At 40.7% G+C, this 24,500-nt stretch overlaps 1 protein-coding gene across 4 annotated transcripts in view; it reads left to right on the forward strand.

Moving 5' to 3' along the window:
• Nucleotides 1-24,500, forward strand: part of Grp170 (Grp170 co-chaperone) — a 309,324-nt gene that overhangs the window by 21,059 nt on the left and 263,765 nt on the right. For all 4 annotated transcript variants that reach the window (XM_067120035.1, XM_067120037.1, XM_067120034.1 and 1 more), the window contains exon 2: nucleotides 5,320-5,446. In XM_067120035.1, the coding sequence (XP_066976136.1) occupies nucleotides 5,327-5,446 (120 nt within the window). In that variant the 5' untranslated portion in view covers nucleotides 5,320-5,326. The remainder of the gene's footprint in view (nucleotides 1-5,319; nucleotides 5,447-24,500) is intronic.

A 24,500-nucleotide genomic window follows, 5' to 3' on the forward strand; every position in this document is an offset into this window, starting at 1 on the left:
CATTGTCCAAAGGATCCACTGAGATCAAAGCATACAGAGGGATCTGATGACTCCAAGCATCCATTAGGATCTGTTTGGTCCAAGTGACCAGTGGGATTTGATGGATCCAAGTGTCCAGCAGGATCTGATGGATCCTATTGTACATTGGGATCAAGCACCCAGTGGGATCTGATGGATCCAAGTGCCAAGTGGGATCTAATGGATCCAAGTCAAGTGGGATCTGATGGATCCAAGTCAAGTGGATCTGATGGATCCAAGTGTCCAGTGGGATCTGATGGATCCAAGTATCCAGTGGGATCTGATGGATCCAAGTGTCCAGTGGAATCTGATGGATCCAAGCATGAAGTGGGATCCAAGGGATCCAAGCATGTAGTGGGATCCAAGGAATCCGAGCGCCAACCTGCTGTGTCCGGCTGGTTCCTCTTTGGTTCAGCGCCTGAATTTTAAGAACACACTGTTGCCCTGTGTTGTGCACCAGTTCCCATTGAGCAGGGACCAATTCCGTCTCCGGACAAGACTTCTGGGTCAGAGCTGTTGAGTTGCTGAGGGAGCTCCCTCTTTGGGCTATTTCCCCGTCATCCAAGCATCTGTCAAGGTTGGAAAATTGTCTTTCATTTAGAAGGAGCAAGACAAGTGTCATTGTCTTCCCTCACTCTAGTGCCTTTTTGGATCTAGACTTCCCTGTCAAGATTGTTGGAAGTCCTAATTTTCTGGACTGACATCAGGAACACTGGCCAGAGTCCCCTGTTGACTTTCAACATCTCAGGTTTTTGAGTTTTCCGTCTGCCAAAAGCTCGTCTGCCAAGAATCTCCGTTTTCAGACGGCCCGAGAGTTTTACCCTCTTTTTCCCCATCGTGCCCAGGACATTAGTAGTGAGTCTACTCTAGTTCTGGTGCCTGTGGGATGCTGGTCAGATTGGACAGACCTAAATGCATCCTCGGATTTTACTTCAGTCCCAAGGTTTTGGGCAAAGACTGAACAACATAAGCTTCTTGGCTCTTCACTCCGCAGAAGATCTACATGTTGACAGTTGCTGTTATATGCTTCCTGTCAAGTTAAAACTATCTTCTTCTCATAGTCGTCTTGCAGTTTTCGTTCATGGTTGAACAACCTTTCCTGTAAGGTGCCAATTCTTGTTTTCCTGGACCTTTCCTGAGCTCCTGGCGTCACTTCCTAGTGCCTGGCACATTTCATTGAGTGCCCAAACCTGTACACTTCTGCACTTCTTTGTTATTGTATGACGGTATCGTTGAGTCCACGCTAAGTTTGATCAAGTTCAGTTTTTGTTGAATCTGCAAGGATTTCAACATTTTCTCCTGACTGACATAAAGTCTGCAGAGTTGGCAGCTTGTTTGTACGATTGTCTGTGGTTCTACATGTCCTTCTACTAGTTTGCTTTTAACTATAGAGTGCATGATCACCAATGAAACATGCCCACAGCGGATAGAGGATGAACCAGATAGCCTCTTCCTTTAATCTTCAAGGCTATTGAGTGGACTGGAGATGCAGGAAGCACCCTTCCATATCCTTGCCAGATGTCAGCCTCCCTGACAGCACTAGTTTTCTTTGGAGCCCTTGTTCTTATAGTCATCTGAACTTAGTCTTTTGGAAAGGTAGTTCCTTCATCTGTGAGCCTAGTCCTGGATTTCTTTTCAATGCTTCAGTTATGGGTTGGGAAGTCTTCTTAAGGAACCGGGGCTTTTTCCGGGTGTGATCCCCGGAAGGACGGATTCTTCAGGTCCTTCTCATAGAGCTGGAAGTTTCTTCAGATAACTCCAGTGCTTTTTAACATATTGCACTCCTAGGTGGTGGTAAACATTCAGGCTAAACCACAGTTCTAATGTTTTTATGTAAGCAAAGGCTCTACCCCTTGTCTCCCCCACTTCTATAGGAAGAGACCTGTTTCTGTGGACAGATCAATCAGGTCTTCTAGTCTCTTGATCGGTTCATAGAACTAAGCCCTATCAGATGTACTGAGATGTCAGAAGGAGACCATCAATCCCCAGGTTGCTGGGATCTGTGGAATCTATGGGACAGACCTGTCTTGGACCTGTTTGCTCCTTCAAGGATCTTCATTTTCCTATTTTTGTGGTCCATACCATCCCTATAGCATGTGCAACAGACCCCATGGTGTAGACAGATCCGCTGGACTACCTCTCTTCACGCCCTTCATCACAGTCAAGAAGGAGCGACACAATATTCGTGCTAACTCAAGTTACGTTGTCCACTTAGCCCCATTCTAGCTCAGTCATCATGGTCCCTGAACGCTCTCAGTTGTGGGTGGACTCTGCAGGATCCTCCCCACTGTGTGTTCTCGGACAACCTCACTTCAAGAGATCATCCAAGGTAGTCAGATCTTTCCACAACAGACTCTAGGCTGTCTGGAGGATTATCATTGAAGATATTTTTTAGACGTATTGCAGAGACCATTGCAAGACATGGAAGTCAATCTTCTCTTGCCATCTTCTGGACCTGGGGATTGACTTTCTGAAGCTATTATCTCAGGCCCTACATCTCCTCTGTGAGACGTCCATGTTCCTTTTACAATTACCCCAAGAAGGGCTATTGAACTATGCATAACTCATGTATAAGCATGGAGACCTAGTTCGTTGGCATCTAGATCTTAATTTCCTTTGAAGTTCCTGACATGCCTAAGCAAGGAAGAGAAGTGGTTTGCTCATTTCTCCTTGGATTTAGTCAAGGACAGGGACCATCCAAGACCTGGATCCATTTTTTTTCTTTTTCCCTTTGGAATTTTATGGACATTCGTGTCTTCCAGGAACACCAGACAACACCCAAGCTCATAGCTCATCTGGCACCCTGCTCTCTTGCATACAACAACAGCCTTGCACCAGCTTTGGCTATGACATCAGCTTTCATTCTGAGCACCCAGTAGCACTCGCTAGCTCTGAGGAAGATTAAAGTTTTCTATCCAGTTTGAATGTTCAGGTTCGAAGGTCATCCAGAACGTATGGTGCAATGGCAAGAACTACTTTCTTCTTCTGACTAGAACTCCTGGCGGCAACTGCACCTGGCGCCAGCTCATTCTCAGAGAGCCATAGCGCTCACTGGCTCTGAGGAGGAATTTAGAGAGATCTGCCCAGCTGGATGGTATAGTATCGCCTAAAAGCCAGTAGTCCCAGGCCATCCATAACCCAGGGAGTTAGGACAAGAGTTCGTCTCATTCTCTGATTAGAACATCTTGCCCTCTATCCTAATGGACTTTATCTTCTGAGACACGCTCAGATTTAAGAGAAGCATTTCCCTCCCAGTGAAAGCTAACGATGTCAGAACAGCCTCCACTTCATCAGCTTTCAAATGCTATATATCCCTTACATCAATTCAACAGTCAACCTGCTGGTGGTATGATTGCACTTTGTTTCTCATTTTGAGGGAGTTTGAACAGTGTTTTAAAATTTGCCAGTACCTTGTGATTTTTAGTTAATGGCAGGGTATCACAGAAGGAAGCATAGGATTTTCTCTTACTGCCTATTCACCTTGTAGTGAAGTGTCAAAATTTGGGGAGCCAGGTGGGATACATTGTACCTGGAGCACCTGGCACTTCAGTGGATGGGTTTAGGTCTTACTTCAGTGTAGGTGACAACACAATCTGGTTGTTTTTATTATGGTACTGCTCCCAGGGCAAGGGCACCTTTAAAGTTCTGCTAGCCATTGGATAACTCCTGGACTGCATAACTGCCACTGATGCTTTGGTAGTGATCGGAGTACTCCTCCGCTACAAAGCTCCTCTTTAGTAGAGGCAACCCTCGGCTTTACTGCCATGCCACTGCAGGTTAAGTTGAGCACCAGTCAGAGGCAGTTTATACTGCAGGCTCCCTTAACTAACAAGGAACAACAAGCATTGTTTTCAATGGTAGCAACTTTCTATTTCTAATTCATTACATGACTTGATGTTTTAGAGTAGAATATGTCCATGTATCCCACCTCCTGTCAATGTGGGATTCAGCTGTAATTACTTGGTAAGTTACTTATATAAAATGACATTTTTATAATAAAATAAAGTTTTTATATACAGGCAGTCCCCAGTTAACGGCGGCCTCGGTTAACAGTGATTCTGTTTTACAGCCCTTGTATGATGAAAATAGCAATTTTTGCACAAAAATCACCAATTTCAAGCCCCGATAATTAAAAATCCCCGCTGATAGGTCGAAAATTGCTGGAAAGCAAAATTGCCGGTTTTCAGTTAGCAGCCTTCCCTCAGAACTGCCGATAACCGGGGACTGCCTGTACTTCCCAAGTAATTACATAATAAGAGCCCTTCCTCCTCCCCTCTGATGGACATAAGCGTAAACAGACTGAGGATTCTCTGCTGCTAAGTCGTTCCTAACTATCTCATTAGGGGCCGTGACTAGTCACCTACACAGAACATTGGTGTCGCTACCACGAAATTTGAATTTAAGCTACTGCGAATAAATGAAACCAATAGTACTTGGTAAGTATATATAAAACTTTTTATTATAAAATTGTCATATTTGCTTTGATTTATCTTTATGGTGCGGAAATTGAATACGATTGTTGCAGAGCATTAACTCTTTTTTTTTTCTGCAGGGGATATTGTCCTGAATTGATAGGTAGCCTTTTATGGTCTAGTACTTCCTTTCAAACCTAGTTGTGGTTTTGAGAAGCTTGTTAGTTATCTATCATTGACACGGTAACCCTACCCCTCCTTCTGCCGAAGGGGTGTCCTTCATGATGAGGATCTCATACCTGAGTGACAATCCTGTTAAGGTGGCGTTCATAGCCTATGGATTGAATTCACTGGTTAAAATATTTATTTTGTACAAAATATTTTGTTACTAAGTACTGTAGTCTTTAAAGAGTTGGCTGATTTCAACTTTGCCCACCTCCTTTTTCAAATGTGGGAATCAGCTGCATAATGGAGAGGTGAGGTTCATTTAAAAATATACTTGAATCTAAAGATTTATTTTCTAAATGCCTCATCATTGTATAAATTGCCCTCCCTACCTCAAAGTGAACAGAAGTAAGCTGACCGCTACGAGTGTTTGTATCTATTGGTCCCCTGGTGGGGGGTGGGGGAAGATGGATAGAAGACGGATCTTCAAAGAAAACCAAGTGTTCTCGTTTTTTGTTTTAATCTAAAAGGTACAGTATATAGTGGAGAGGTTATTATTTAAAAAGTAAGTCTTAAATTAGGTATTTATATTTTTTATACTTTTGTCCTTCATGAGCACTTGTTAAATGTAAAAGCATATTTTCTGTATTTTTTGTGAATATGTACAGTATCGGTATTAATAGACATAGTTCGATAATTAATAAAGCTGCTTCATTACTTCCAGATTCGTGATGGGTGGGACTAGTTTAAGGTCCATTTTCCTGGTCCTAGCTGTAGTAGGAGGTAGCTTTGGAGTAACTATAATGAGCATAGATTTTGGATCAGAGTGGATGAAGATTGCTGTAGTTGCTGTAAGTAGTATAAATTTTTGCAGACTGTCATTTTCTGTCCATAGATGCTAAGGACTTTAAATTCCTCAAGATTGGATAATTTATTATTTTTGGTTTAATTTTTATCTTTGATTATTGATAGCATAGCCGCTGTTTGTCCTCAAAGGAGTTACTCGCATGGTCAACCCAGGGCTCCGTAAGACAGACCAAGCAATCTCAAAAAATTCTCTTGTAGTTGGTGTTGGCCAGAATAATGCATGTTGGCACAATGATAGAATATAAGGGCTCTATCTCTTTGTTTACAACTACTGCCTAGGTTCATTTCTTATCCTTTACACACTGATGTGGCAACAATGCATCATACATCAGCCATTTTCCTAATTACTTTCTGGTCTTCGTGGGAAGAAAAAGTTCCGTGTTTCATTCGCCTAATTTTGTTCACAAGATCATATTTCAGTCAAGATGGATGAACTAAATTCAGAAGCAAGTGCATAGGTTTAATTCCCAGTGGAATGTTTTGGATTTCAAAATTTTTAACTTGCAGCTTTATTTTGTTAAAGTTGGGAGCTGGTGTGTCTCCCACAAGGCGAGAAGTTGGGTTTGGTTTGCTAGTCTTTGATACTCTGCCATTTTCTCTCTTTTCTTGGGTGACAACCTATATTTAATTATGTGGCAGTAATAATATTAGACATTTTTGTTCTTGAAAATCATTAGTTTTTGACCTTTTAACTTTAGTAGGTATGTTGGGCTACTTGCACTATTGAATGGTAGTAGCTTAACTTCTCGTTTACGAAAGGGAGCCGTGATAGTGGTTCCCAACCATGCTCAACTTCCAAACCTAGGCGTTTAGTAAAAGCCAGTTTGTCATTTGTAGTATTTGATTATCGAACTAAGTGGTTATTGTGGTAAAGTTCCCCATTTCTCCTTAATATCAGGGAACTTCAATAAAGTTATACAAATTTTCATTTTGCAGATATACTTTTGTCAGATGTTGCTCTCTCTGGACGTGGCTGCTCGGCAATTTGGGACCCCTATGAGAAAAATCTCAGATGGGACAGCCTTGGCTGAATTTCATGCTAGGCTCCACCTATACTACTTTGCTGGAAGTTTCTATGAGAAAGCTTCCAGAATCTTCTGGAATAATGGGGAGCACTCTATGATTTTCTGGAGTGTCGCATTAAGGCTCGAAAGGAAACATTGGTGTCGACTCAGTCAGTTGTTTAATCAATCTCTCATCTTTTGCTTATTCCTCTTTCTCCATCAAAGTGCACTTGTTTGTTCTTTGCATGCTTTTTCTTCAGCTATCGGCAAATCTCTGACTTCTGCCTTGATTGACGTTTTTCTTTTGAAATCTGCCATGGTTACAGTACCTTCTGTTGTTTCCAAGCTAGATATTATTCCAGCTACATAGCTTTCAAAGGATGTGTCATATGGGAATACTCTCAAGTTTGTTGGCTTGTTTTCAGACAAGGCAGGAGAGTTGTTGTAACTCTTCTCCCCGCCTCCCAAAATTTCTCATTTTCTTTTGGTGCCTCATTTTCTTTCACTTAGCTGACTCACGTGGACTCGGCTGAGTTGCTTCAGACTGTCTCCCTTTCATCGAGGCGTGGATGAGATGTATTACTCAGAAGCTGTCACCTCCTGTTGCCCTCTGGCAGAAGAGTTTGAATCGGAGAATCTTGGTTTGATCGGCGTTTGCTGGAGTGTTGCACTCCACTATCCTCATTTAATTGAACAAAGAGGCCACATAGAGAATAGGTCTCGCTTGTCTTCAAGTATTTCAGCGCCCTTTAAGTATTTGGAGAAGAGAACCCAAGCTTTCTCCTTCAATTAGAGCGCATTTCACAACTTTTCTCATACTTGGGCGCACAAAGCTTGTCTTCTGGTATTTTATGAAGCCGCGGAATCTGCCTCTTTTAATACGGTAGAAGGTTCCGTTTCTTTTCTCTTTCCTGTGAAGAGACGAACTCGAGACTGACAAGTGCTTTGGACATGCTGAAATTTTGTCTCATTTTAAATTGTTGAAGTTTTTAGCTTGTATTGAACTTGTATTCAGTATATTGCCTCTGCTCTGCATCAGCTTGGAGAGGCAGAGGTGCCAGCTTAGTGTGTTTTGGCTCCAGCATAGGGAGTTTGTGAAGCCAGCTTTAAGGGTTTTTTGGCACCAGCGGAGTTTAACGAGGAAGAGATAGTTTTTAACTCGTTTCTGATGCTAACAGGCTAATGTTCTTATGCTTATACTAACTCGGTTTGGGAGAAGTGAGAACATTTGTGCTTCTATCTGCTTACGCTGCACAGATTAAGGCGATAATAGAGGCATATTAGTACAAGTCTTCTTATATACGTAACTTTCGGGGATAAGTTCAGCCCTCAGGTTCTGGTAGATGGCCAGTTGCAAGCTTCCTGGCATGCTTGGAGAGACTTATGAGCAGAACCTTACGTGGTGGAGGCAGTGAAGGAGAGTTATGATTCCTTTTTGGTTACCCTCCACTGGTTTAACCTCTTATAGCTGTTCCTTTGCCTTCTCCACCAGAAGTCTCTCACTCTTTAGCAGGAGGTTGTAAAATAGAGGGAATGAAATGGACCAGGTGGTAATTCACTGGGATTTTACCTCTGACTTTCCTAGCTCCATAAGCAACTGGAGATTGGTGGTTATTCTTGGACACATTGAGACTGAATAACTTGAAGTGTCCATCCCCATACTTCTTTGGTTTTTCCAGCATGGTTTTAGTTACTTTCCAAAGGAACGACCAGTCATGCAAGTTCCTTCGAGGTGTATTTACAGAGGAGGTATTGCTGTTCAAGGCACTTTTTTGGGGTTCGTGTACAGCACCTCTGTAAATATTTGCAGGAATTTGTTGCCCATAGGTGGATAGTGGCAGTTTTTAGGCGCAAGAAATCTTTTCTACTGAATCGTTGGTTCAAGTTGGCCCAACTCTGTCAGCAGTATTCCAGAGGTCAGGGACCTGTTGCTTCACTTGGCTCAGGCTCTGTGCATTATGATTTTCAGTCAGCTTCCCTAAATCCTCCTCATTCTTATCTAGTGGTGTGGGGATGATACTTGCAATTTGCAGGCCTGTGTCAGAAGAAGAGTAGGCACTTGCTTCTTGAAGAATTTTATCCCTGAAGGAAGTTTCTTAAGTGGTAAGGGCTTTCTTTGTTAGGAAACATGGCCTCACTGGGGGTTTTATCAGAATAATCAGGCTCAATTGCAGTATAGTCTCAGCGTAAGATTACGGCTTTTAGCTACAGTTCATTAAATTTATAAGTAATCAAGGACCATCATTGTCGCCAGGTTCTGTAAGAGGGACTTTGTAACCATGGGTTGACCATTTTATTCTTAAACCTACATCCAGGTGTTGTTTTTTCCCTCTGTCATGCAACATGAAACAAAGAATTTTAACTAGTGTTGTTACACTTTCATACAACATTAGAATGGTCAACACTACACCTGGTAAAACTTGGTAGATGTCAAGGGAGTGGAAAGACCGTTGAAGATGCCTAGCAGGTTTATCCCTGGTCAGAAACAAAGTCATTGTGGAAAGTTTGCTTCTTTGAATGAAATAAACAACATGATGTTGGTTTGTTAATTCATTCTGCGGAAGGACGGTGTTTTTGGTGATTGGGGATTCAGGAAAAAAAAAGTTACCTACAGAGTGGCCATTACATACACAAGTCCCCCTCGTTTTGGGACCACCTTGACGTGGTGAGGGGGCTCTTGAACCCGAGGAATCTGTTCCCAGGTTTAAGTCCAAGAGTCCCATATGCCATTGTATATTTGTTTGGATTAATCTTTTGTGAAATTTCCACTTTTCCTAAATTTATTGGACCTGATAAACAGGAAAAGATATCATAGTTGGGAATGGGTTTATATCCAAGCTAAATAGTGAGAACTGTGGTGGATCATCAATTGCCCGATAATGTTCGGACCTGAGAGTTATCAGATTGATAGCTCAAAGGCAGAACTATTCTTTAGGGCTACACCACATGATTCAGGGGCGTCTGGTACTGGAGATAGAACTCTCGGCATTCTATCCGGTTTGCCCATAATACGATTAGGGTGGGATGATTGTATTCTTGTAATACTCGGTCCTAGCAAGCAGGTTTGGCTTACACTCAGGCCACTCTAATCGATTGTGCCATCCCTGTGGGGTAGGGTAGGGGCGGACATTTGGGAGTCGGCTCTCACTTGTGCCATTAGTGAAAGAAAAACCCCATGAAAGGCTAATGATATATTTTCAAAGTTTTCAGGATTATTATTTTTTCTTTCAGTTCGATCTTTATGAATAGTAACGATAAAGAATCGAAAGTACCCTTGGGCCCTCTGATGATACTGTTTTGGCACAGATGACGACTGCACCCAACTTGAGATTGAAAATTCCCAATTGTTGATGACCCTGTGAGAAAAAGGATGTCCCTGTAGAAGGAGGACCTGGCATTGTTACAATGGAACCATTCTCCTTTGAGCCAGATGTTTCTGTGCCTGTGTCCAGTATCAAAAAAAAGAACCAAAAATAGTTCAAACTTTTCAACTGTGGGCCCTTTGGAGCCTAAAAGAATAAATAAAAGAAAATATAGACCAGACTCAACCTTGGTTCACTTTGATTCCCTTTTGAGAATCAAACTGGTCAAGGTTTTTGAATTTACAAGCCGACTAAGACGTATCCTTACTAAAATTATAAAATCACTTGTTGAACCGATGCCCGTCAAAATAGATGAGCATAAGACAAATTAAAAAAGGGGAATGGCTGGTTGAAACGACAACCAGAATCCAATCAGAAAATTATCAAAATATTAAAAACAGAGAACTTAAATATAAGCGTCACAAGGCGTGATACCATGAACAGTGTACAAAGCACAGTGATATTACCAAATCTAGAAGAAGAAATACAAAACAAATCAATGTTTCTAGATTCATTGCAGAAAGGTACAGCAATGTTGAAAACTGTGAACTGTATGAGGTCCCAAGCAGGAAAGACAAGAATAAATCTATCAAAGGGATTAAACAGGGACTAAGACCTTATGTTCCCAAACTGTTGCAAATATGGCCATACAGCCATCAAATGCAGAAATTTTCCCAGATGTGCCTATTGCAGTTTGCAAGAACATAAAACACTTTGGGACTGTGGCCAACCAAAATGCATAAATTGTGGCCTAGAACATCAGGCCCGATCTAAAACGTGCATTCTATATTTACAATACCGAACTTAAATTACTACAAGAACGAACTGGAATGTGGATTAGGGAAGCAAAGTCAGAACTAAAAGTGAGAGGATTGAATGACCCAGCTAAGAAATTTAGGTATGCAGATACTTCAAAATCAAACAATACCCAAACTGAAGTGAATGGCAATAAAAATCAAGAAATGTCACAAAAAAAAATACATGATCAAAAGAGCTCTTCAATGGAGATTTCATACAACAATGACAATATCACAGTTGACAATAGATTTACCTCCTTACCAGAAATAGATACGAATATTGACATAGAGAAAGACGAAGAAGAATTAAAATCACAAGAATGTAACAAAATGTATAACACAACTTGGAAGAGGCAACTAGATAAGACCCCACCTAATTCCACCAAACAAAGCTGTAAAAATATAAATAACCCACCAATCTCACCAAAAGCAAAAGTTCAGAAACAGAACACTTAACCAAACATTCCACTGTCTCCCATTGTAACAATAATACCTCTGGGAGCAGAATCACAAAATTCAGGTGAAATGGAAAACCAATACACAGATAAGTACGATGAAAGCACCATCACCAATTATAGGCACCACATGAAAAACCAAGAAGGAACAACAAACTAATGAACATGAAGACACATGTAGTTGTAGTAAATGCTTTGTAGCAATGTGCCACAAAAATAAAATTATAACTAAAGAAAGCCTAACCAACACCATAAGAAATTTCGTGAGGTATAGGAATAAGAAAAAAACAAAAATCAAATTTCATGAAGAAGGTTGCGTGTGTATTGAACATTTAGAATATTACAAAGAAAAACATATCAGTGTTGTAGATAATATTCTAAAAAAAATCAAAATGGGAAAAATTAAATCAAGATAGTAAAAATGTAACAGTCAACGAAAGTCAAACCAAAATAACAACGAAAAATGAATCAAGACCTACAAAAATACAAATTAACTTATAACCAATAAAAAAAAATCAACTTAAATAATTTATAACCAATAAAAAAAATCAACTTAAATAATTTAGAGTAATTTGACCACTCTCATATTACACCATTCAATCGTTATATAATTCAGTGGAACATAAATGGATTATTAATGAGAGTGCACTTAGGAGAAGTCCAATGACTTATCAGTGAATACAAACTAATGATTATATGTATACAACACGTTGGGAAATTGGTTATAAATGTAGGTAAATATCTACTAGCCACATCATCAGAGGAAAATGAAAATAATTTAGGAACAGCAGTATATGTCCATAATAAAATGATATACGACAAAGTAGATATAGATTACACTGAATTACAAATTTCAGCCATAACCGTGAAAATAGAAAATAATTTGTTTGATATTAACTTATACAATCAGCCTAATAAAAAGTACGATTTAAACATATTGCAGAAAATAATAAAAGATTGTAAGAATCCCATATTAATTGTAGGAGGTTTCAATGCACCTAACCCAATATGGGACTATAACAGCATTACATCGGATAAAGATAGAGAAAAATAGAAAACTTGATGAACACTAATAATCTCTGTTGTCTGAATGACAACGAAGTAAGTATGTACTGCTCAAAACCCATGGAACATTTTCTCAATAGATGTCACCCTTTGTTCAACAAATATAGTTGACAAACTAGACTGGAATACTTGTGATGACTCCTATTTAAGTAATCATTTTCCCATAATAATATCCTTATTAAATAATAAACCAAAACCCTACTCTCCACATTATAACATGCAAAAAGAAGATTGGGACATTTTTAAATTGCACACCAGAAATATACCACCATATGATTATTTGAGAAATCCCAATGAGACAAATGAATTCTTTGTATCTTTCATTAAAAAGGCAGTGGACAAAGCTATTCCTCATTCAAAACCTTATAATAAAAAACATAAAGTTCCCTGGTGGTCAGATGATCTATGTGAATTAGTACGAGAAAAACACTATTTTAGCAAGAAGGTTAGATACTCTAAACAGAAGATTCAATAAAATAAATAAACCATTCTTGGAAGAAAATATATTAAAAATGAAATTTGTACCATTAGAAATAGATGCATTAAAACTTTTATATAATAAAATATCAGCTAAATTCAGAAAGTAAGTCATAAAAGGTAAAATAATATCTTGGAGGTCCTATGTATCAGAAATAACAAGTTTAAACATCCTTTCAAAAGTATGGGGAAAATTCGAAAAATAAACGGAATATTAAGGATTATGATTGGAGGATTTAACTTCAGATTAAGCAGTTTGTTAAGGGATGTATGGAGTATTACTAGAGGAAAACAATTATTCTTAAAATAACTTCAAATAACTGGCAAGAAATATAATTTTGTTGTGTAAGGCAGACCAGCTGGAGGTCAGTGTAAAGGCCCCATGGAGAAAAGTAAACATGGAATTAATTTTAAAATAGAAAAACAAGAGCTGTAAAAATTGGTACATAGATCAGTGAAAGTGCTCTTTCCAGAGATGACAGTATGGAAAACCTTTCTCATCCCTAGTGACTCTGAGATCCAGGAAGGGGAGTAGTTTTGGGTCTCCTTTTCAACTATTGGGTGTTTAAATAGTCTAAAAGTGTCAGCTTGGTAGTCATGTCTTAAGAGAGTGAAAGTATCATTGATATAGTAGTCCTTAACGTTCCCAAATTGAGTCTACATGCAAGATTCCCTTACTTAAATAATACAGTCCACCCTCGTTAAGCTGGACCTCATTAATCCTTTTCCTTTTATTTACCAAAGGTGAATTAAAAACTTTTATTTATATTTTTATTTTATATATACTGTTCTGTATTTATACTGTACTGAACTGAAATGCTTTTAGCTTGCAACCAGTTTCTTGCGCACGATACGTACCATCGTTAAGAAATGCTATTGTCTGGAATGGTAGGAAGTATCGTAGCCAATCACAGAGCATTAACAGTTTTACCTATCTGCTGCCCGACTGGTAGCTACAGTACGATGCTTTGTATGTTTTTTAAGGAAGAAAAGACATGACAAAGGTAAACTTTAGGAAGACAAAAGCTGAGTCACTGAACAATACTTGTGTTTACGTGGCAGATGGCATCGAGAGAGTGAGAGAATTGCCAGTTCCTCTATGCAGCGTAATTTATCCTAGAGAGATTAAAGAGAAGAATTTTGTTTTAAAGGTGTATATATATATATATATATATATATATATATATATATATATATATATATATATATATATATATATATATATATATATATATATATATATATATATATATATATATATATATATATATATATTTATATAATGTTGCTGAAGAATCTGTGAACCAACAATTTTGCACTCAAAGTAATAAGAAGGAATTCATTCTATTCTTCGTGTAACCAGTAAAATACATACACTATTAAAAACAACGTTTTGTATTCAAAACACGCGCACTTGTGTCATTGTCAGCTTCTCTGAGCAAAAGTTCTTTCTCAGACAGAATACAGCTAAAACCTGTTTGTCATGGAGATCTGCTAACCATTGACAGCCCTCTACTTCTGTTCTATTTATAGACATATGTCGTGAAGGCACTAAGTTTGAACGTTGCCATGATCATGATCATTTGACTGCTTTTGGCAAAAATTACTCAACAGTTCAACAATAATTTTAACTTTAATATAGTGGTATGAAAAAATCCCACAACAGTCTGTTGTGGTGATGCGTCATCACTTGCGAATCCTATTCCCGGACCATCCTCAGATTTATGACTGCAAACTGATGACGACATTAGTAACAAAAACAACCCTCTCAAAGATCGATATGATGAGATGTATTTTGTAGTCTTGCTTTATCGTTAAAATAAAGAAGTTGAATTACATCATCATTTTGATCATGTATATTTTTTGCGTTTTATGGGATGTTTTTTGTTGAAAACAAAATGTTTTAGTGAAGTTATGGTCTTAATTGCCCCACTATTTTATTACTGATGATCTTAATCATCTCGCATTTGTTTAACAGTATATTAATATAGAAAATAATAAACTATAATAAAAAAATGACTAAAATAAAATATGAAAAAGTGGAAAAAATCTTACTCTTCATTTTAGACTCCATTTAACTCAACAATTATGCATTTATATCTCTGCCTAGGCATGTACATATGTGGCTGAATTCTATAATTTTCATGTTTTATTCTTCATTTTTCATCTTTTACCATGAGCTTTAATTCAGATGTTTCTACATTGGTTTATTATCCATACTCTGTAAAAATAATGAAATACAGTATATTTATAGTATACTTATACGTAAATATCGCCAGTTAAACCAGATCATCGGCTAAGAAAGACACCCCGGCCGCCTATAGGTCTGTCTTAACGAGGGTTCACTGTAAATTCAGGAAAAAATGTATTAGTCTATTTAAAAGAGAATTATCTGCCCTTAATCTAAAACTAATTCCGATAAAACCCCAAACTATTGGATCCCTATTCCATTCTAAGGACAAGATTAGCCTCCTCTTCACATCTAATGTAATATATATACTTGTCCCAGATGTAATCTGGCCACATGCATCGGATGTAACCAAGAGGCTGATGAAGATCTGACTATCAAATCCTGATCAGTCAAACATAAGGAATCACAGCAACACATGTAAAACACATATAGACGCTAAAGACTTTAGTATCATGGGGGGAGCATGACGTACAGCCCCTCGAGTAGGATGCCTTGACGAGGTGAGGGGCTAAGGGACCCTGGCCTTTGGGCCCAGGTCCTGAAGAATCATCCCACGCAGTTTTTGGTGTAAATGGTGTGGACATTTCCAATTACTCAAAATTTTACTGCTTAGGTGTGTGTGAGAAGGGATCACAATTTGGAAGGGGTTCTTTTCAAAGCTAATTGTGGGAGTTGTGGTGGTTGAGTCCCCACCTGATGTGGTTTGGACCTGAGAGACATTGATGGGATTTTCCCATTGCTGTCTTGAGGGCGGAACCATCTCCAGGGATCAGCCCAATGGAATCAAGGGTGGGGGGGGCTGGTTTTTGGGGATGGGGCTCCTGGCTTTTGTCCGGAAGCCCCCAATGTGTTTGGATTGGGGAGTCGGTCCCCAAGTGGGGACAGAACACCCAGCAGGTGGATTGGCTTATACCTGGGCCACTGTAAGCATATGGGTGCCATCGTGAAAGGGTAGGGTATGGGGTGGACTACTGGGAGTCAACTCTCACTTGTGCCATTAGTGGAGAATGGAAATACCTGACTGATCCACGATATAACAAATTAGGTTTGGGTGGGTGGGTGAGCTGGTTAGTGTGTGGTGGTCTGGTGTGTGCATGCCTGGCACCTTGGGGTTCTCTCACGGGCTTTGATCAAATTGTGTTGGGGTGGGAAGGCTACCTGGTTTTCCCTTTCTGATGCGCTGTTGGGGTCTGTGTGGGGCTCTTGGGTGCGGATGTTCACTTTTTAGGCTTCTGCTTGAACTGGCTATAATTTATGGATTTGGCAACTAGTTTCCCTTCCCTGGATCTGACAACTCACCGGCACTAGCAGCGACTGGCATGGAAAAGGATATTGGTATTGACTTACAGATTCCACCTCAGAAAGAGGAAACCAAGGTTGATGCAGCCTCTCCACAGGGAATTCCACAAAGAAAGAATCAAAGAGTGAAGAAAGTTACCGTAGAAAATTTACAATTCTGCATGCTTATGAAATACCCTTGAGTGCCATTATGAGTCTATTTTGTATCATTTTAAACAGTGTGAAAACTTTAGAATGTTTTTGTTATGAACTACAATGAAGCTGATGAAAAATGGAAGCCTGGATCTCTTTTGAGAAACATTTAAGATGTCTTTAGTGCCACATGTAACATTTGAAAGTATTCTTCTTCGTAATTGTAATATAAAGGGAGCACTTGGTAACAGATTCCCCAGAAATTTAGATTTCTATATAGGTAACTTACCAAATAATTACATAGCTGTTAGTTTATGCTTTACGTGGCAGCTCAAAATTTAAAAACTTGTATTTCTCTTTTGTTCTGGGTGTAGGTACCTTGCTCCATTGGGAAGAATAGGTGCAACACAGCTAAAGAGCTCAATTCATTTCTGCTGGTCAATGACTAAACATTGGTTGTTGAGCAGCTCTTTGATTTATTTTTCACCAGATGGTTTTGATCATCTCTTCATTTGGTGAAGTAATCTGTGTTTGTGGTAGCACTCTAATCTTAATTAGCTTAATTAATATTCCGGTCTTTTTCAACTGACTCTCCCTATTTTGACTTTGTTTTTGATTTATTATGTCAGACTCTAGCTTGTCTAGTGTTAGGTACTGCAGTAAAGGCTGCAGGATCAGACTCATGTCGGCTAAATATGACAGCCACACCGTTTTTTGTTCTTGTAGAGAGCAAGTTTGATCACCAGACCCTTAATTGTGACAAATGTAAAGACTGGGATAAAGAACAAAGTGGAAGATTTCGAATTCTCATTTGGAAAAACTTTGTGACAGACTGAGGAAGGCAACTGCTATGGCTGAAGCTAGGGCTTCCACAAGTCAGGATAATTCTCCGAAAGTAGATGTTGCTGATTTATCTGTCCCTTTAACACCTGTGACTGCCTTTTCTCCTATCTCCAGTCCTCCGACTTTTCCAGTTACTCCGATCCCTGGCTCCCATTCTTCAGACCCCAGTGCCATTGCCAGCCTAGAAGCATGTGTAGATCAGAAGTTTGATCTGTTGTTAATACAATTTTCCACATTGGGAATCTGGGTAGAGTCCTGATGGACAGATTTAACAGTGTTGTTGTTGCTGCAAGTGCAGTGTCAAGTATAGTGTTAGTAGAGTGGGTGGCTCGCATCCCACCAACACTCCTAGACCAAGGTCCCTGCTAAACTCCTTGCTCACCTGGGAGGAAGCAAACTGGCATTCAAGGGAGGTGAGTGGGGTTTGCCGCCACGGGAGTCGCTTCCCCAGCCTGAAGCCTGTTGTTTGTAAGTCCCTGGACTTGGTGGACCGCCATTGGAAAGGCATCCGCTTGGATGCGCATACTTTGTCGTCAGGTGACTCAGACTCTAACGGGGCCAAAAAGCGCAGTTGGCGTATTCTAGTATATCGAGACTGTTGAAAAGGCCTGGCTCCCCATTGGAAGTTGACTGTTCATGTTTCCTGTCTGTAAGCATTCAAGCTATGGAGAGGGCTCACAGTCCGCTCCCTTCTTGCAGTTTTTGGGAGTCTCCTAGTCAAGCTCCTCTTGTTCCTTCAGTGTCCACCGAGCGCCTAAAGTCCAAGAGCCCAGGTTCTAACCACACAGTGTATGACAGTCCTGCCTATGAGCGTCCAGTGTATGAGCTTTCAGTTTCCGAGCGCCCAATGTCCGAGTGCCCATCGTAAGAATGCCCAATGTCCGAGCATCCAGTGCGTGATCGCCCATTGTCTGAGCGCCCAGTGTATGGGCTCCCAGTGTCTGAGCGCCCATTACATGAGCATCCAGTGTCCAAACTCCAAGTGTCCAGTGTCCATGAAACACTTCGCATCTGTTAAGTGTTAAGTGTCCAATCGCTCAATATGTGAGCATTCAGTCTCCGAGCGTCCCATTTCTGTGAGTGCTTCCGTTGAAGTGTGTCCACATGCTGTCAAGCGTTCAGTGCCCCAGGTAGGGCAGCCAGTGCCCAGTATGACAGGTGCGATTTCTCGTGTTGTTGAGGACCCGTCTTTGGCACCTATTCAATGTTGATTGGACAACATTTTGAGCCTCCTTCAAAGCCAGCTTCGATGTCACAGGACCTTCCGGACCCTCCTTTGTTGTCTATTTCCTCGGAGGAGGAGCCCTCGGATGAGGAACAACCGACAACATTTATTCTGATCTTTAGAGATTCTTTTGTAGTATTTACCCATCTTTCTTCTCTCCAGTGAGAAACCGTCTTCTCCGGGATCTGCTTTCATGATGTGTCAGTAGCTGGGACTCCCAGGCTGCCTCAGATGATGCTTTAAGCAGCACAAAGCCTGAAATCTTTGGCCCCATCAACAACTGGTTGTCAGAGAGAGAGATGTGGGCACTGCTTTGCTTACATCTCTTATCTGACAACCAGTTGTACACCCCTCTCTCGGCTGTCACGACAGAAGTATTTGTCATACTCCCGCTGGGAAGTTCCTTCCTTTGGGTTTCTGCCTCTTCTCAAGTGATCATCCCTCCTGTTCATGCCGTTAGATAAGCGTAGTCTGTTTCCTCAAGCAACCCTGGAACAATTGATGGCCAAACTTCAAAAGAAGTCAACTCAAGACCTCGTGCAGTCCACCAAGAGGACTAAAGTTCCAGCACAAGCACCTTCGACTTCTACTGCTGTTAGGACAGCCTCCCCTCTGTCTCAGCAGCCCTTTTGAGGAAGCAGGGGCTGCTTTCAGTCCTGATGACTGACCAGTCTCCGGTCAGTACAATCTTCCAAGAAAACTTTTATTAAACCTGCCCCTTGGGAGTGAGAACCCTGTCCTCCATGTTGGAAGGCCAGGAGCTTAGAACCATGGATTCTAGAAGTGTTGGAAGAGGGCTATGCGATCCCTTTCAGGGAGAAACCTCCCTTAGCGACCTCACCTATCAACTTGACAGCCTACTTGATAGGCTCAGAGAGATTTTCGGCCCTGTTTCGAGAAGTGTCAACCCTCCTCGAGAAGCAAGCTGTGGAGGTGGTCAAGATCTAAGCACAGAGGGTTCTACAACCGCCACTGCATCGTTCCCAAGTCATTGGGTGGATGGAGACCTGTCCTGGACATCAGTGCTCTGAACTACTTTCAAACTACAAAGTTCAGAATGGAAACACACCAATCAGTTCTGTCAGCAGTCCATTAGGGAGACTGAATGGTGACGATTGATACGCAGAATGCAAACTTCCATGTTCCAGTACACCCAGACTCCAGGGAGTATCTGAGGTTTGTATTCCAGGACGGTCTTCCAGTTTCAGGCACCGTGCTTTGGCCTCTCCACAGCTCCTCAAGTTTTTACCCGTGTTTTCGCCCCTCTAGCAAAGTGGCTCCATCTAATTGGAATAAATGTGTCTGTATTTAGATGACTGGCTTCTATGCTCCCCCTCGAGATCCCAGTGCACAGAGGACCTTCAGAAGACTCTTCAACTTGCCCAGGATTTGGGGCTTATAATCCTTTTCAAAAAATTCCAACTAGCTTCAACTCTATCTGTTCTTTACCCCTCGAGTAGGACGCCTTGACGAGGTGAGGGGCTAAGGGACCCTGGCCTTTGGGCCCGGGTCCTGACGAATCATCCTACATAGTTTTTGGTTTAAATGGCGTGGACATTTCCACATTCGCAAAATTTTACTGCTTAGGTGAGTCTGAGAAGGGATCGTTTTTGGAAGGGGTTCGCATTCGAAGCTAATTGTGGGAGTTGTGGTGGTTGAGTCGCCACCGAGATAGTTTGGACCTAAGAGATGGTGATGGGATTTTTTTCACTGCTATCTTGCTGGGCGGAACCATCTCTGGGATCAGCCCATCGGAATCAGGGGGCTGGTCTTTGGAGGTGGGACTCCTGGCTTTTGTCCGGGAAGCCCACGAGTACAATCTGGAGTGGGGAGTCAGTCCCCATTAGTGGGGGCAGAACTCCCAGCAGGCGGATTGGCTTATACCTGGGCCACTGCAAGCGTACTGGTGCTATCCTGAAAAGGGTAGGGTATGGGGTGGACTGTTGAAGTCAACTCTCACTTGTGCCATTGGTGGAGAATGCGAATACCTGACTGATCTACGATACTTTCTTGATATGACCAAGCAGTTTTGGGTGGGTGGATGAACCAGTTTGTGTGTGGTGGTCTGATGTGTGCATGCTTGGCATCTTGAGGGTCTCTTCGTGGGCTTTGGGAGTGTGTTGGGGTGGGGAAGCTGAGCAGTAGAGCTGCCCAGTTTGTCCTTTTTGATATGCTGTCGGGTCTGTGCGGGGGCTCTTGGGTGTCGGGTGTGCACTTTTGGACCTTTGCATGTGGACTGGTTTAAACTTATGGATTTGGCTTTTAGTTCTCCCTCCCTGGATCTGACGACTTAACTGGCACTGGCAACGACTTCTGGCATGAACATGGATACGGGCTTGGCTGTTGGACAGAACCAAACACTGAGACACCAGGGTGTTAATAAATCTGGTGGATTTGATTCAAATAATAGGGTCCTTTATTGCACTAATGTAAACTTATCATTAGATTATGAATGTTTATACAGTGTAGTGAAGCAATTCGGCAAAGTGGAAAGAATGAAATTAATTCTAGAAAAAGATAAGCAGTCATTTTGTGCTTTTATCAAATTTTCCTCTCCCTTGGAAGCTAGTGAGGCACAACAGAGACTCCATGGCCACATTCTAAATGACTCAGTTGTCAGCACGAAAGTGTTTTCAGTGAAAAACTTGAATGATGAGCCATTTGACTTTGTTCCAAAGGCTGAAGAACATGGACCAGTCCCATGTACCAGAGCTCTTCCTCCCCCTTTATGGCATGTTGCTATCTACAAGGAGGAGGAAAAATTTGATAAAAGCTGCTGACTGCATTGAGAGCAAGGTTGGTTCCATTCCCATTGGAAATTTGAAACGGTATGGAAAGAATCTTCTAATAAAAGCTGGAAATGAGACTCAAGCAGTTCTGTTAGCTAACTTTAAACCTCCTGAAAGTGGAAATATTGAATCTATTTCATCTCACAGATTCTTTAATACACTGAAAGGAGTAGTTTACTCAAAAGATCTGCATGTTTTTAAAGAGGAGGAGATTCTCCATCGATGCCCTCCTTGTGTATCTCATGTAAAAAACTGGGTGGTGATGCAGCTATCCTTTTAACCTTCTCCTCCAATTACCTACCTGATACCATCATTGTTGGCCATGAGAGGATGCAAGTTAAAAAATATAAAAGAAGTCCTAGACAGTGTCATGGGAAATGCTTTGAATATGGCCACATTCAAAACTCTTGCGATAACAATAAAAGATGTCCTGTGTGCTCTGCAGAGCACGATAATTTTGATGATTGCAAAGCAGCCCGATACTGTTTTCTTTGCAAGGGTGATCACACACCAAACTCTAGGGCTTGTCCCAGATATAAATTTGAACAAGACGTGTTGGCAGTGGCAGATAATGAACATATTAGCATTAGTGAAGCAAAGCGCTTGCGGTAATGGGGGCAAACAAAAGTGCCAACACTACGTATGCTTCTGTAATAAAACTTATGAAAACTTCCAACAATGTAAGGCCACCAATAACTGTGTCTGATGGAAGATATCACAAACCTGGTATTTCTCGAACCATAAATAATAATGAAAATCTCCAAACTGGTGAGAAACTTTCGTCGGCAAGTGCTTTGAAGTCCAGTAGCAAAAATTGTACTTCCAAAAGCTCAGAAAATTTATCTTCCACCCATCCACAGCTGTCGATTCATCCCCAAAAATAAGGGTGCCAAAATCAGCCAATAATTCAGGAAAATATTCTGAAAATACTTCAAACCAAAATAAGCTAAAGGAACAATCCCAATTAGATAGAGCTAGTTCAGAGCCATCAATCGCCACAGCCACAAACAAAAATAATAATAAAACTACGGTTGCAACTACAAAGAAACGCACAAGAAATAGTTCCCCAAATAATGATAATTTTATAATAAAAACTTCAAATGGGTTCAGTGTTTTGGAAGACATCTCTCCTCCTAGAAAGGTGGTTCCAAAAGTAGTTTCAGAACAAAAACATCTGAGTTCAATTCAGTCTTGCCGCCCTAAGACAAATAGGATTAGTGGTGCACAGAACCACAACAATAATTCTGAACATCAGGTTCATAATAAAAAATATGAAGATCAACCAAAGACCCTGACACCAATTCAGATGAAAAGGGATTAAGAAAACAATCTCTTATAAAGGAGAATTTCCCCTCCACCCTAGGAACAGTACTTCCCCTCCAAGGAGTGGGAAGTAGCACATTTTACCACCTTAGCATTCTTGCTCGATATTCTTCAGTGGAACTGTAAAGGTCTCAGAGCCCGTACAGAAGACCTTAAAGTTTTAATGCATGAAGTTAACCCAGGGATTATATGCCTACAGGAAACAATGTTAGGCAACTCTGTTTATAATCCTGGACTAAATTATTCAATATTTAAATCATATCCCCCAATTGGTGATCGTGCCCATGGAGGTGCTGCAATTATTATTAATAAATCTCTACAGCACTCCACAATACAATTAAATACAACACTACAAGCTGTCGCTATTTCAGTCATTTTGGAAAAGAGGATAACAATCTGCTCCTTATACCTTCCACCAGACCTTGATTTTAACATTGGAGATATTCAGTCGTTAATTGACCAACTTCCAGCTCCTTTACTTTTGCTAGGTGATTTTAATGCCCACAACCCCCTTTGGGGAAGTCGGTTTTTAGATAGTAAAGGAAATTAATCGAAGACCTTATTGACAGGAATGATGTTACCCTGTATAATAATGGGTCAATGACTTTCCACAACATTCACGATAATCATTTCTCTGCACTGGACCTTAGTATTTCTTCAACTAGTATCCACCTTGATTTTAATTGGTCTGTTAATGAAGATTTAAATGGAAGTGATCACTACCCGATCCATTTGAAATATGCTCTGAATGCTCCATCTGAAGTTTTACCTAAGTGGAAGGTAGAGGACGAGACTGGGATAAATTTAGTAAGGGTGTCAATCTAGATAGGGAGTTTGAGTCCTTTCATTCTCATCTAGATGCCTATGATTACTTTATTGAATCTACTTTGAAGAGTGCTGAAAGCTCGATTCCAAAAACAAAAGGCAAACCTCGTAGACCTGCAGTTCCCTGGTGGAATAAGACATGTGGTATTCTGAGAAAAGTGACTAGGAAATGCTACAGACGTTACAAAACTAGTGGCTCCCCTCAGTCTAAATTAATCTACAAACGTGCTTTAGCCAAGCAGCGGCGCTTTTTATAAGAAAGCCAAAAGAGAATGTTGGCTTTACTATATTAATGGAATAAACTCAAAGACCCACTAAGAGTGGTGTGGCGCAAAATAAGGAAACTGAGTGGAAAATTTGTAGCGTCACCATTGCCCTCATTAAAAATAAATGACACTCTAATCACAGAGCCCACTGAAGTTGCCAATGAGCTAGGAAAACACTTTTCTAAAGTTTCCAGCCCTAACAATTATTCTCCAGAATTTCAAAGAATTAGGAATTCTGAAATGTGTCTGAAGTTTGATTCGGGAAAATCTGAACCATACAACTACAAATTTTCCCTAAGAGAACTTCGTGAGGCGCTCTCCTCAAGTGAATCCACAGCTCAGGTGAGGATACAATCATATATGAAATGCTGAAACACCTCCCAGATGATGCCAAAAAATATTTACTGAAGATTATAAACAAAATATGGGAAACTGGAATTTTACCCAAGGACTGGAAAATATCCATAATTGTCCCAGTTAAAAAGCCTAATAAAGATGCTTCCAAGCCACCAGCTATAGACCAATAGCTCTTACCAGCTGTGTATGTAAGCTGATGGAGAAAATGATAAATACTAGACTGGTTTGGCACCTGGAGACCAAAGGATTACTATCGCCATTTCAATTTGGTTTCAGAAAAAACCGCTCCACCCTTGATCCCTTGCTGAGGCTGACCAGCCAAATCCAGCAAGGATTCGCCAAAAGTGTCAGACCATTGGCATATTTTTTGACTTGGAGAAAGCATATGACACTACCTGGAGAATTGGCATCATGAAACAATTGCACAAGATGGGCATATGTGGAAGAATGGTCAGGTTTATATATTCCTTTTATCAGACAGACTTTTTAAGGTAAGAGTGGGAAACTCCTTCTCCCAACCTTTTATGCAGGAGGAAGGAGTTCCCCAAGAAGCGTTTTAAGTGTAACACTTTTTCAGTGGCAATAAATAGCGTGATTAAAAAATCTCGCCCCTGTTAAATGCTCGCTT

This window comes from Macrobrachium rosenbergii, chromosome 18 (assembly GCF_040412425.1).
Source record: "Macrobrachium rosenbergii isolate ZJJX-2024 chromosome 18, ASM4041242v1, whole genome shotgun sequence".
Classification (NCBI taxonomy): Eukaryota; Metazoa; Arthropoda; class Malacostraca; order Decapoda; family Palaemonidae; genus Macrobrachium; species Macrobrachium rosenbergii.